Raw genomic sequence first — 14,219 nt, forward strand, 5'->3', positions numbered from 1 at the left:
AGAGAGTCAAGGGGGCGCCTGGGTGGCTCAGTTGATTAAGCATCCAACTCAACTCGGGTCATGCTCTCGCAGTTTGTGGGTTCGAGCCCCACGTTGGGCTCTGTGCTGATGGCTCAGAGCCTGGAGTTGCTTCAGATTCTGTGTCTCCCTCTCTCTCAAAAATAAATAGATGTTAAAATAAAATTTAAAATTGTTTACAATAAATAAGTAAATAAAGAGTCAAAAGTGGTTTGCAACATCAGGACCAGTCCGTTCGCCCAAGACCTAATTTCTTTTGTTATACGGTCATTATTCCCTGAACACCTTCTCTCCTCATTCAAAATGGAGAAAATCAGTTTTTGAGGCTTCAATGGTAGAAATGCTGGTTTCCTCTGTGCTCTTCTCCTCACACTCAGCTCCCTGCCCCCAGGGTCCTTCATCCCAACCCACAGATCACTGCCAATTTGCCTCTTCACCTCCGTGCTTTCACCCCCACGCTGTCACCCCTGGCTCACAAACCTATGGAAGCCACTTCTCCAATGGAGTCAAGTCCTCCTGAGACCGGAGGTCAGACTTCTCTGTGGCCCGGTTGCAGCCAGGAGCCTCCCTTCGTGTCAGCTTCTGTGACTCAACACGCTGTTCCCTTCCAAGGACGAGGACAACTCCTCCGTGACAATCTGCCTCATCACATGCCAAAGGGACCCCCTTCCCTGTACCGAACGTGGCCAGAGGCTCCTTCCCTACCATTCGTGTGGCATCCGTCACAGCTGTGGTCTGGGTGCATCTGTCTCTGTTTCCTGTGCTCAGAGCTCTTACGGGGGTGCCAGGAGGGCACAGTGGCTCCGCTCCCCCAGCCGTGGCGCCCGGGTCAGTCTCCGCCGAGGGGACGGGCAGCCCGACTCCTCTCGTCTCTCTGGGATGCGTCCCTCGCACATCACCCCCTGCGAGTGCAGGCCTTCCCGGGCCTCATGACAACCAGAGCTCGGAGGGGGTCCGTCCACTCCGGCTCTGGAGTCTCGTGTCCTGTGCTACCGTCTCCTCGCGACAGGCCCGGGGCCCCCTCGTCTGTTCGGTGCGGCCTCGACCGCCCAGGCCGCTGCGCTAACTGGGAGCACTCAGCATCTGGTGCAAGACTCTCCCCCACGGGCACCAAGACCACCTAACCTCCCACCAAACCCCTCCTTTCGCCCGGTCTCGGGCGCACGATCTCTCCCGGGACCCACATGTGCCGAGCAGCAGCCCACGCCGGCGGGGCCCTCACGCTCACTGCAGCTGCCGGACGCGATCGCTCCGGACCGGACCTCCTATCCTTCCCTCCTCACGTTCTCCTGTTCCTTCTGCCTCAATACCCCTCGCCCCTTCTTTTTTGCTTCCTGGGTTTCTTTCTATCTCCGAGGAGGGGGCTGGATGACAAGGTCTGGAGATAGTCCAGAAAAGGTGGGGGTGAGCCAGGCTCCTGAGGAGGCTGGCCTCGGGCCAGATCCAGGGTGAAGGGCCCGCGGGGCCTGGGGCCGAGCGAAGACGTGGGGTACAATCAGGATGAAGGCAGCAGCGAGAGCAAAGCTCTGGAAAGCACCGGCCCCCACCCCCCGCGCACAGACACGCGGACGTTTCGTTTCCCTGGTACTCGTAGCACCTTCTAGTCTATGATGAGACACTCGAGGCTCATGTGAATACAAGATCTCAGAGGGCTGACAGAAATAAAAACAACTGCTCTCTATGCAGGGCATTTGAACTGTTCACCAGCTACTGCGTGTGTGTTGGGGAGGGGGGGGGGGGGGCGCAGCTCACGGACCTGTATGCGACCCAGAGCGAGTGTACAGGGCCTTTCTGGTTTTGCGTCCCCAGTACCCCTGCGTAGGAACCACACTGGGCCCTGGGTGGCCTGAGACACGTGTGCAGTTCTTTCCGGCCCTGTGCCTAGAATGTTCCACACTTCCCACAGCATCTGACCAGGAAGGCAGACGTTCTGTTTCCCAGGGTAAATTCCGATGTAGCGGCAGCCCTGCTCTAGGGAAAGCAAGTTTTAAAGTAAAATACACGTACACGGACCTAACGCAAAAGGACCATATATGAGTCTTCACCGGAAAAGTTTCGGGACAAGCTGAACTCCAGGCGGAAGCGCGTTCTTACCGTCCTTCCAAAGCTCTGCCACAAATCTGTCCGACGACTGATGCAGGAGGGTGGCCACGTTGTCGTTGAGCGGGTCCATGTTCTTCATCAGCCACTCGTCTGCCTTGTAGTCCACCTGGCCGTGGTGGGCCACACGAGGGGGGAAAGGCGGACACACACACAAAACAAGAAATGCTTTCAGCCTTAACCCAGAACGTTCTCGGGGACAATCTGAAAGGTGGGTTGTCTCGAGGGCCACGCGGTGGTGACGCACACGGTGTTTAGGGTCTGCGGACGTCTACCCGCACGTCTGTCACCAGCGCCATCAGATGCGGCGAAACCCAAGCTACCGTTAACCGTTACACAGCCCGTACCTTCCCCGCGTAATGGATGATGCAGAAGTCTGCTTTGTCTTTCAGTTGCCGGGGTTTCTGAAACTTGGAGTGGGAGCCTTGCTCTTGAACTAGTTTTTCGACAAAGGTCTTATCCGTGGCCTTCGGGAACCAGCACTCTTCGTCCAGAAGGGCCAGCACGCCGGGGGGGTTGGCCTGATAATGAGAACGGACAAGTTCACTGTCACTCGCTTTCAACGCCAGGATGCCCCTCTGCACTTGGCAGGTTAGTTTCGAGGATGAGGAAGACTTTTCTGAAGCTATGGAAACCAAACTGCTAGGACAGGAGGTAGTGGAGGGATTCTCTCCGTCTCAAAAAAAAAAAAAAAAAAAAATTGAAGAAAAACAGAACGAAAGTGAACCTCAACTGGATGGAATGCTTCCAACATCTCACATCCTAACTGATTTAAGTTCCTCTTTAAGGGACGGTTAAATACACAGCGCCCGGTCAAACGGCAAGACTAGTAAGCATTAAGCGGAAAATATCAAAGGGGAACAAATAATTGATCAATTACTTTATGTATTTGACCAACGCAAGAGTCGCTACTTTATTTCACTCAACTGGTTCACTGAAGAAAGGCCCAGAAACAAAGGCAGATAGTGGACTGTGAGAGGCCTGGGGTCTCTGGACGATGACAGCGTTGGAGTCAGGCAGTGGAGATGATGTACGATGCTGTGAGCATCGAAACCCACTGAGCCGTATCCCACAAAACGGTGGATTTCAGGGCACATGAAAAGGCCTCAATCAAGAAAAAGTGCCCAGAGTCGGTGCACGGACTTCCCTTCTGGAGGAAGGCGGAGGGCCCAGGAAAGGGACATGAAACACTCCAAATGTGTTGGCCCAGGTCGCCGCTGCTGGGTCATCCCGCACTGCCACACACACCGCAAGTACACGTCAGTGACACAAGACTGAATGCGGCAAGTCTGGGGCGAGCCTACGTGATCAGCCTTGGGAATCCATATCCAGGAGCAGCTTTCCTACGTTTATCAGGAAAGCTGGCTCTGTACAAATACTGCTTAAAAAGTGACAGAGATTAAAGCATACAGGAAACATGTAACCACATGGTCAGAGGAAGGTGGCCGGACAAAGTGCCAGGAGGTAGAAGCTGGGAGAACCCTGTAATGGGCCCCGACCCCAGGGCTCACTAGTTTGCGGCTCTCGGAGGGTTTGGAGCAGCTAAACGAACACTGGAATCGAAGGCAAGCAGGATCAGGTAATCTTCCAGAGGCAAAGGTTCAGAGTCGTAGGTGACTGAACGTACCCCACTCACCGGACGACTCTGAGGTTCCGCATTAACACTAATGAGGACACATCTATCTTTGTACTCTAGTTCTTACGTTTTAATCCCTTTCAGTGAAAACACTGCTAAATTCTGAAACAGGATCCCCAGTGTAATTTAACCTTTTCTAAATGGCTCAGTGACAGCACGACTATGAATATCCACGATTATGGCTCCTTTTTACTTCTGCTACTTCATCCCTCAATGTCAAGTTCTGTGTTATCACTGCTCCTTTAGGTCGGGGGTTTCTAAAGAGCTGGAAGTCTGGGAGACAGGTTTCGGACTGCCAGGGAAAACAAAGAACACACAGCCGAGTCACGGACATCTGTCGGAGATCATAAGCGCACGAGTTACGTGTGGTCTTGCGTATTTCTGCGGGAACACTAAACCAGAAGAAAAGGACCCCTGATACGTGCTAGGACTTCTATTAAAAGTACATCTACCCCCAAACCCCTGGAAGAGTCCAATCAGGAAAAACCCTGCCCAAATAAGAACATCCTTGTGCTCACAAGGATGAGCTTTAGTTATGGGAACAAGGGGTCTAAATGCCGTGACTTGCTCCCGGATGACCTGGGCGGCCCTGTGTGGCCCGGGCAGGGGGTGAGGGCACGGTGGAGGGGGGTCTGCAAGCGGCAGGCTCACACACGAGAGGGCGGAGGAAGGGCCTTCCCTGGCTGCTTGCTTACTTTTCAAACAGGTATTTCATCAAAGCATCTCTTTTCTACAATGTTTATGTTAGACAATTATCTTAAAGCTAATTAGGCTGAGGGCGCCCGGCCAGCTCAGCCGGTGGAGCACGCGACTCTTGATGTCAGGGTCGCAAATTCGAGCTCCACACTGGGCGTGGAGCCTACTTAAGAAAAGACCCCTTAGGTGGGCTAGGTGCCCTCGGGGACGACGCTGTGGGAACGACCGCCGCGCTGCCGGAGCGCGCCCTTACGGGTCTCTCGATGAGGTCGATGCAGGGCTGCAGGTCAAGGCCAAAGTCGATGAAGCTCCACTCGATGCCCTCGCGCTGGTACTCCTCCTGCTCCAGCACGAACATCGTGTGGTTAAAGAGCTGCTGCAGCTTCTCGTTGGTGTAGTTGATGCACAGCTGCTCGAAGGAGTTCAGCTGCACGGGGCGGGATGTGGGACGTGGGGAGGGAGGGGGAGAGAGAGAACGGGAATCATCAATCAGCCGCTACCGACACCCGCCACGGGAAATTCTCAGGGACCAGCTGCAGCTTGGGTTCTGTGTGAGGAGGGGGCCTGAGTGGAGCGGCCTCAGCCTCTCACCGCACCAGCCGTGGGAGACCTTCCCGGAATGCACAGAGCAGGGAAACACTAAACTCTGTGCGCTAAGCGCGTCATCTACCTGTGAAACAACTCCGTGCCCACTGCTGAATGGTTAGCAAACAGAAGCGAAGGGATAAGCGAGACAGGGAGAAAGAGAAAAGGCAGAAAATCAAAGAGGCGTGGGAAGGTCAGAGGCCACGGGGCTGAGTGTCTGGAAGCCTTGTGGACGGGCTCCTGTTCCCGCTCTTCTCTTCAGCCACAGGCTCTGGAGCAACTTAGGTCCTCCTGGCTTTGGGGGGTGGTGGACGAGACCCTGGCCAGGCCTGATGAGGGTGCTCGGGGAGCGGGAGGCTCCAGCCGCCTGTCAGCGCGTTCCCTCCTCTTAAACAAGGGTCTGCCCTCTGCTAGTGTCAACACAGTGGTGACGGAGGGGGACCACGCTCCTCATGGCGAGCACGGAGCGCACAGAACCGTCGAGTCAACAGCCACACACCCGACGGGGACGCCACCTCGTGTGTTCATTAGACGTCAGGACGGAAACTGGATCGTCTTCTCACACGTTCCAGACACCGCTGTTTCCTTCTTTGGGAACTCGCCGGTTTGTCTATGATGCTGCCGATGGGAAGGACGGATGGATGGATGGATGGATAGGAAGAATTTTTAAGCACAATCACCTTAGGTGCTAGAAGTTCTCAACCTTTTTCCCCTGAGCCTCCATGCTGTTCGCGAGAAGCACGTGTCCATAAATAACTGCTCTCATTATGAAAAGTGATCTTCAATTAGGGAACGTGTACTCCGTCTCCAAGGAGATTTATAGTCTGAAAAAGCTGTTCCAATCCTCTCCCCGTGGGGGTGTTCTACTGCTTGACAATGCGGTCACACTTGGAGGGCAGGGACGCGGTGTTCACCCTGCTCAGCACCATTATTTCCCAGGAATATCTGCAGACTGCCCGGTTGTGCGTATTCACGTTTAGGTAAATGGATTTTGTTCTGCCATGGGATGAGGAGACCCTATTGCTCTATGCAGCTTGGGCAACTATGTGGGATGGCATTTTTTTTTTAAAAATTGAGTTCCTAACTTGTCTTCCACATTTAAACTACAACTACGTTTTCATATAATCAGTACTTAAAATGGTAATGTGTGGTGTACAATTAAAAGTGGACGAAGAGGGGTGCCTGGGGGGCTCATCTGGGTAAGCCTCTGACTCTTCATTTCAGCTCAGGTCATGATTTCACAGTTCCTGGGTTCAAGCCCCGTGTTGGGCTCCGCACTGATGGTGTGGAGCCTGCTTGGGATTCCCTCTCTCTGCCCCTCCCCTGCTCTCTCTCTCTCTCTCTCAAGGTAAATAAATAAAAAAAATGGGCAAAGAGCCACATGAGAAGTCTCACTCACGTCAACTACTTGTTCTATGGTTAGCCACTGTCCCCTGCTTCTCGTGATCCTTCCAGAGATGTTCTGTGCACTCATGTGTGTGTTACCTTGACTTTTTTCTTTTAACTTGATCTGTCCTGGAGTCTTTCCACAGGAGGATATAAAGCCAGCTCCTTCTTCATACTGGGTGTACAGGACCCAATATATCCAGTGTATGGATATACTGTAATTCCCTGAACCAATTTCCTAATGGTGGACATTTAGGTTTTTTCCATTCTTTCCCCAGGACAAATAACACCTGCTACCACAATCCTGCATTTTTACCTTCTCCATTTTTCTATGGTCCATATATTCATAGGTCAAGACCATACTTCTTGAAGTACAGTTTAATTTTACATAATGTTTCACTTCTTTTAATATCCTTTTCATTCCTTTTTCAGAATTTTACAGTCTGTTCTTTATTTTCCATTACTTCAACTTTCAAATTAGTTTTAGAAGAAGGTTGCCTAGTCTCCCCCCACTCTTAAAATTCCCATCGGCAGGCGCCTGGGTGGCTCAGTCGGTTGAGCGTCCGACTTCAGCTCAGGTCACGATCTCACAGTTCGTGAGTTCGAGCCCCGCATCAGGCTCTGGGCTGATGGCTCAGAGCCTGGAGCCTGCTTCCGATTCTGTGTCTCCCTCTCTTTCTGCCCCTCCCCCATTCATGCTCTGTCTGTCTCAAAAATAAACAAACATTAAAAAAAAAAATTTTTTTTTTTAAAATAGTATTTCCATCAGTAGGTTTTGAATGGACATGTTTGCTTGAGAAGTAACTTGGGGAAGATCTGCTGCTTTATGAGGTGGAAATTCCCTGAGAACATGGTACGTTTTCTAGGTGGTTCTGTTTCTCACAGTAGCACTGGGAGGTTGCCTTCGGTAAACTATGCTGTTTCTGCTTAAATTTATTCTTCAGTCTCTCATCTGTTTTTGTTGCGGCTGGAATCAGGGATCTCTTCTTTCATTGTACCTTCTGATTATGTAGAAGGCGACAAATTTTTTTTTTTAATGCGACACATGCCCAGCCACCTTTCATGATTTCTCGAGTTTTCCACAGATCAGTACATATTCAAGCAATCTCCTACAGCAACAGCGGCAGCTCAGTGGCTAAGACTGCGCCCCCCAGTGACATATCTCAGATCTGCTCAGGCCAGACTGATCGTCTGAGTTGTTCATTTTAAAGCTAAGGCAATTCCATACCCCGTGGTGGCCAGGGTATCACACTGGTCCCACGGAGTATTTAATTTAGTATTTGTGCCTCACCGTGGAGTCAGTCCATCAAAGGAGACATAAAGATGTAAATTTTTAGGAGACTGAAACTGTATCAATGTTTTGGCACAACCACAGCAGCCTTGTGACTGCAAACCAGTGACGGGATGGATGGAGAGGGTGTGGAGAAAGCCAGTCGCAGCAACAGCAAAATACACCAAAATCTATCACCAGACCCCGTGATGCATCTTCGGGACACAGAGCACCATCTCCGTCTGTGTCTGCTACCCCTCGCTCTCCGGTCAGCTAGGTGTAGCCATGCCGGCTTTCTAGCACTTTCTAACACTTGACAAATCCTCTCCCATACAAGATCACTGACTTACTCTCATCACGTAGGAAAACTCGCAGAGGCCGGGGGCTTCTCCTCCTCAGGTATGCTTACCTGTAGCTCCCGAGACACCTTCTGTGACTGGGCCCCCCACTTCCTCCTCACGGCACCCTAATTTGGCCGCACCTGCTCATCTGCCATTATAGCCCTGGTGCCTGCAGTGCACCCGGTACAGAGTGAGCCTTCGTGTTTATTAAAAGAATAAACAGAAGAGCAGGAGAGAGAAAGACCTACCTCAAATATTTCGAATCCAGCAATGTCCAGGATTCCGATGAAAGATGCGCCCTGACGCTTGGTCCTGTCCAGAGCTTTGTTGATGCGGTGGACGAGCCAGCGAAAGAGCCGCTCATAGGTAGCTTTCGCCAGTGCTTCTACTGCAAAATCTGCCTGTAATTAGACAACAACCTTTTATTCTGGAAACCACCTACGAAGCATTACTAGCGGTTATCTGGAGTTTAATAATGTTCCCAGAACTCAAATAGCTTTTGCTACTTAACGTTGTCTCCATTTGACATAGCGACAGTTAAAGGTACAGGTAAACATAAACTGGAGATGATCTACTGAGGAGAAGGGAGAAGATGCCTAGGAAAAATAGACTCTTTCCTGGGCCCTTGGGGCTCTGTGCAGCCTGTCTGCCCAGTCTTAAAGGAGTCTGCCACGAAACGGGTGGATCCGACGCCCACATTCTTGGTGCTGGGCCACCCACACAGGGACCCGGGAGCAGCACGCCCTACGGCTGAGCGGGCTTCCGAAGTTATACAGCTTTGTCTTGCTGGATGATCTACCTACCTGAGGAAAGCCTGAGGTGATATTTCAAATTTACTTTAGAAAAAAAAAATCACTTCAAAATTTTTTCTGGAGAAAACCATACAAGAGAAAAAACAACACACAGTACCAAGAAACACCTGTTACAGAGTTTCTGTTAAGGTCTGTTACCTGCCAATAGGAAGGTCTTCTGAGGATAGCTGGTCATTCAAACGAATGTGCAAAAACAATGTGAAACTCACTTGTTCTTTGGTCTGGGCTTTCTGCACATAGTCTCGGCCGACCTTGATCCGGGGGGTGAGGATAGCCCGAGTGAACTCCATCACATTCATCCCCAGAAGATGGCAGAGTTTCTGTGCAACTAGAGCGTAAAACGTTTCCTAAGTACTAGGCTTCTACCTATGAGCTAGTCACAACACGTTCGATAAGAAACCTCCAGAAATAAACTGAGTAAGTCCTAAAAAAGGACAGGTTTCAGGTCTTCATCCTTTTGAATGAGTACCACTCATCCTTAGGTAAGAAGCAACAGGCAGCGGTTACTTATTCTGGGTAATTCAGCGTAAGTTACGGAGTCTTAGAACCCATGGATGATGCACAGAATGAGAAAAATAGCATTTATGCTAATTTAAATCATGTTACCAGGATAACTGGTCGTGCATAATGATCCCAATAATATTTAGTAGGCAAGAAACCTAAAGGTTTTTAAAAATTTGCATGGCCAACAGCGAGCACTCAATAAACAGCTCATTCCGTTACTACTGTTCTCGGCAGCCGGGCACGTACCTCCTCACGCGCTCACTGGGGACACTGCCAAGTTCTAACAAGTGTGAAAATTATTCTCATTTTTTTAGGTTTATTTATTTTGAGAGAGTGCAAGTGGGGGAAGGGCAGAGAGAGAGAGGGAGAGAGAGAATCTCAAGCAAGCTCCATAGTGTCGGCCTGATGTGGGGCTCGAGCTCACGAACCTCGAGGTCATGACCTGAGCCGAAGTCAGATGGTTAACTGACTGAGCCACACAGCACCCCTCTAATTTTTGATTAAGTGTTAAAATAAGAAAATTCTATAAGGATAAGCACATTTTGAGTTACACCGGGAATAGAACTTACCCAAGTTCTTACTGGCAAAGACCCGAACCCGCCCCTCCCCACCAATCCACACGTGTTGTCAGCAACTGGACAGTAGTCCTGTGTGGGCAGGACAGGCCGTGCCGCAGAGGGCATTTCTTCCTTCGGTCTGTGGCTCTCGCCACTGGCTCGTACCAACTGCTTTGCTTCGACCTCTAGGTCCTGGCCCCTTTTAGTTAACGTGTGTACGAATGCATGCGTGTATGTACTGGATGGGAAGTTGAAAAACACAAAGAAGCACAAAAAGCCAACGGCCCACACCCTTTGCTAAAATGATAAATGACATTTTAGAGCCTAAAAAAATATACCTGATGGTGGGGTTAGATCTTGGTTTACTTCATTTGATTGGATATTTCAAAGTAGTTCCTGGGTTCCCCACTCCCCATTAAAATGCTGACAAACACATCTTTTTGCATGATGTGTGTTTTGTCTGTCTTACTCCCTTTTCTGAGACTCTATCTACTTCAAAGGGCCAGGCTCAATCAAAAAGTTCCAGAAGTGAAATGAAACACAGCCTAGGAAAGAGAAAATTTACTGGTCACCTGGCGCGTGAGAAGTACAACTTTAGCTTTATGATGTTATTTGTGAAGAAATGCGGCCGGATGTTTCAACAGACACAACGGAGAACTTCTTTACGTTATGGAGAGCTGGCAACTTATGCTTGGGAACATGACGACAAACAGCACAACACAACTGTGGCCGTGGCACAACAACAAACCACGTAAACAAATAAAATCACATTGGTCAAAATACCTGTATTTTCTGGCATGGACGCTTGGTCAGTGTTTCGCTCCTTTTTGAAAGAAATGTTTCCAAACTGTAGCACTGAAGATACCACTTTAAGCATTGCTTTACATGGATACAGAGAAAAATAAAATTATTACATCAAATTGCAGCAGAGACGTATTCTAATTTATTTTGTGCTAAAAATTAGCTGTAAACAGCTTTTCAGTAACACAGGTCTCAGGAATTTGTACAATTACGGGTGATTCTCATGATTTTGTGTCATTTCCTAGTTTACGCTCTTCCCCCCACCCTGCTGGCTGTGCTAAAGTCTTATTTAAGCGAGTAGCAGAACTGGGGGGAAACCCACGTACAGAGAATTTCCTCGTGAGAGAAGCCCATTATGTGCATTGCTTCCATGGTCTCCTGAAAGTTATCTTTGTCTTGCTGTCCCGGAATGGGAATGTAGCCATTGGAAAGAAATCTGTAGTTATTAAATCCTTCAAGGAGCAGATCAGCTAGGAGAAAGCATAACGGATACAGTTTAATAAATAACCATCAACAGACGAAGCACCCCCACCTTCACGCTGGGCTGGGCCGATCACGGGAGACGTGGCCCACCCCCGCCATGCCACCACACTTCTTCCTGTCACACTTTTTCTTCATAGGTTCATTTCAAAAACATGCAGTTTTCCATCCTATCGAGGAGGGAAAACGAGGGTGGAAACTGCAAACATTCCAACTGCAGTTTCTGGGACAGTGGCTTATAGGATATTTGAAATCAGTAGCCCGGGGCACTTGGGTGGCTCAGTTGGTTGAGCGCCCGACTTCAGATCAGGTCATGATGTCGCGATTTGTGAGTTCAAGCCCCACATGAGGCTCTGTGTTGTCAGTGTGGAGCCTGCTTTGGATCCTTTGTCTCCCTCTCTCTGCCCCTCCTTCTCTCTCAAAAATAAACAAACATTAAAAAAAAAAAGAAAAGAAATCGGTAGCCGGGAAAGGATGCACATTTTCCAGATAACTAGGCCTTACTGTTTTCACATTTAAATAGTTTAGCCATCTTTTGAGGGAAGGTTTTCAAGCCCTATAGTCTGTAATTTTATCTTAGCAAAGTAGTTTACAGCAAATGTTACGGGGTCAATAGGAAGACAACACGAACGTAAAGACCCAGATGTAGAAGGTACAGAATGTGGAATAGGCAGGTCCTGAGCCAGGCCGGTGCCCCGAAACCCTCTGAGCCCGTTTTTCTGGTGGTAAATCTGCTTCTCAGAGTGATGTGCAACCCACATTTATGACAGAGTTATCACAGCAGCCGCCCCCATCGACTACTTGTACTTTAGGGGCCCTGAGTTGGAACTTAACGTATCCTTTCGCCAAAGGTGTGGAGACCAGAAGGAGGTTTCTCAGGAGGGGTCAGAATAGATACAGCTGTTTATCTTCACTGGATGTTATCATGTGCTCTCCTGCCGAGAGTTTCTGTCCTGTCACTGAATTCTCACCTACCTCACATTTAACCTCTACTGGCTACTGTTTGCTCTCTTTTCCTCTCTCCTTCTTTTAACACTTTGATCTTATTTTTTTGGTTCATTACGACTGAAGTTACTGCCGGTCTGAAAGCCTGAGAGTTCTCTTCTTCGGCATTACGGACCGTATCGTCTCGGATGTTTAATTTCTCAGTGCAATTACTCTCTTTATTTGTTGCTGATTTTTTTTCCCTTACGGGTCCCTTCTCTCACTTCTGGGCTCAACACTTCCACAGATGTCTGCGTGAGCAAAAGCCTACAGCCCAGGTGACAAAGGTGATACGACGCAGGTGTCTGCTCTGGCACAGGAGGAGCGCCGAATTTTCAGTGCCGATTTCAGAGGAGACCAGGAAGCCAGACGTCCTTCCTTCTCCCTCAGATACCTCTGACTCGGAACTTTAACCCAGCCAGTCCTGTGCTTCCAGCCCTTAGGATTCATGACAAAATACATGCATAAAAGTCCGCCATAAGCTCCATCTAGTACTAGTGGAAGCATAAATGTATATGTTCAGTTATAAACCTGGAAATAAAAATATTTACTCAATTTTATCAATTTATTCTTTTTTACTTTTTTTTTTAACGTTTATTTATTTTTGGGACAGAGGGAGACAGAGCATGAACGGGGGAGGGGCAGAGAGAGAGGGAGACACAGAATCGGAAACAGGCTCCAGGCTCTGAGCCATCAGCCCAGAGCCCGACGCGGGGCTCGAACTCACAGACCGCGAGATTGTGACCTGAGCTGAAGTCGGACGCCCAACCGACTGAGCCACCCAGGCGCCCCTCTTCTTTACTTTTTATATTCATAAATGTTGAAACTGAACTTGTATAAAAATGCGTACCTTCTAATTTAAAACTTCTTCGTTTTTTATGTTATTTTCTTTATAAAGCTTATTTTATTCATCTCGAGAGAGAGAGAGTGTGCGCACAAGAGCCAGGGAGGAGCACAGAAAGAAAGAAACAGAGAGAGAGACGGACAGAGAGAGAATCCCAAGCAGCCTCGGTGCTGTCGCTGAGAGCCAGACATAGGGCTTGCCACCATGTACTGGGAGATCACGACCTGAGCTGAAATCAGGAGCTGGGACGCTCCACCAGCTGAGCCCCCCAGGCACCCCTAATTTAAAAGTTTTTTAAAGAAAAGAAACAAACGTACAGAAGATGACATAACACCATCTATAGAACTGCCACTTAAAAAGTATTTACCCGTGGCACGGAAGTTCTATTTCATTTTCATTTTGGTATGTACGAAACTACGGTCGGCCCCTGGACATCGCAGGGGGGAGCTGCACGGGTCCACTTACACACAGCTTTTTTTGGGGGGGACAGTTCAGTTCTATAAATGTATTCTCTCTTCCTTGTGATTTTCTTAGTGTGTCTTCCTATAGTTTATTTTGTTGTAAGAACGCAGTATATGGTGTATACAACCTACAAAGTACGTGTAACAAACTGGTTATCGGTGAGGCTCCCAGGCAGCAGCCAACGATCAGTCGTTCAGTTCTGGGGACTCACAAGTTGGGGGGTGGGTTAGGCCTCCAACCCCCGTTTTGTTCAAGGGTCAACTGTACTGTTTCCCCAAAATGTTCTCTTTCAAAAAAAAAAAAAAAAAAACAACAACAAAAAACATAATACTGAAAACACAGTCAAATAAATACAAAATAGTAGGAAACTTTGTGAACTTACACTTCAGGTGTTCTCCTGCTCCGGATAACAACTGGTAAAAGATATGAAAAGTACGCTCATCTTTTGCTTGACGGACAGCACGAGATTTTTCCAGAAGGTCTGAGCGAAGATGGTTAAGGATCAAATTGAAAAGGTGGCCCTCTCTCCGTGACTGTACGAATTTAATTTGTAAAACGTTTTCTTTCTCTGATATATACTAACCCCCCCGCGATGAACCGTTCTGAATGATTAAAACCTATAAGTGAAAAAGGAAAGAAAATATATGCACTCACGTTCCTCACTAACCTTTGGGAATCATGGACCGAGAGGGTGTTCACGTCACCCCCCCCCCCCCGGCCCCGCCCCTCATCTGGGTTATAGT

At 48.9% G+C, this 14,219-nt stretch overlaps 1 protein-coding gene across 7 annotated transcripts in view; it reads right to left on the reverse strand.

Annotated features, from left to right (window-relative positions):
• The window catches only part of MYH10 (myosin heavy chain 10), a 130,746-nt gene that overhangs the window by 51,475 nt on the left and 65,052 nt on the right, over positions 1 to 14,219 (reverse strand). For all 7 annotated transcript variants that reach the window (XM_027047670.2, XM_027047669.2, XM_027047671.2 and 4 more), the window contains 8 exons: positions 13,859 to 13,957; positions 11,033 to 11,176; positions 10,689 to 10,784; positions 9,054 to 9,172; positions 8,281 to 8,433; positions 4,704 to 4,877; positions 2,466 to 2,639; positions 2,113 to 2,227 (listed from right to left, as the gene is read on the reverse strand). In XM_027047670.2, the coding sequence (XP_026903471.1) occupies positions 2,113 to 2,227; positions 2,466 to 2,639; positions 4,704 to 4,877; positions 8,281 to 8,433; positions 9,054 to 9,172; positions 10,689 to 10,784; positions 11,033 to 11,176; positions 13,859 to 13,957 (1,074 nt within the window). The remainder of the gene's footprint in view (positions 1 to 2,112; positions 2,228 to 2,465; positions 2,640 to 4,703; positions 4,878 to 8,280; positions 8,434 to 9,053; positions 9,173 to 10,688; positions 10,785 to 11,032; positions 11,177 to 13,858; positions 13,958 to 14,219) is intronic.

Source organism: Acinonyx jubatus, chromosome E1, assembly GCF_027475565.1.
Source record: "Acinonyx jubatus isolate Ajub_Pintada_27869175 chromosome E1, VMU_Ajub_asm_v1.0, whole genome shotgun sequence".
Lineage (NCBI taxonomy): Eukaryota > Metazoa > Chordata > Mammalia > Carnivora > Felidae > Acinonyx > Acinonyx jubatus.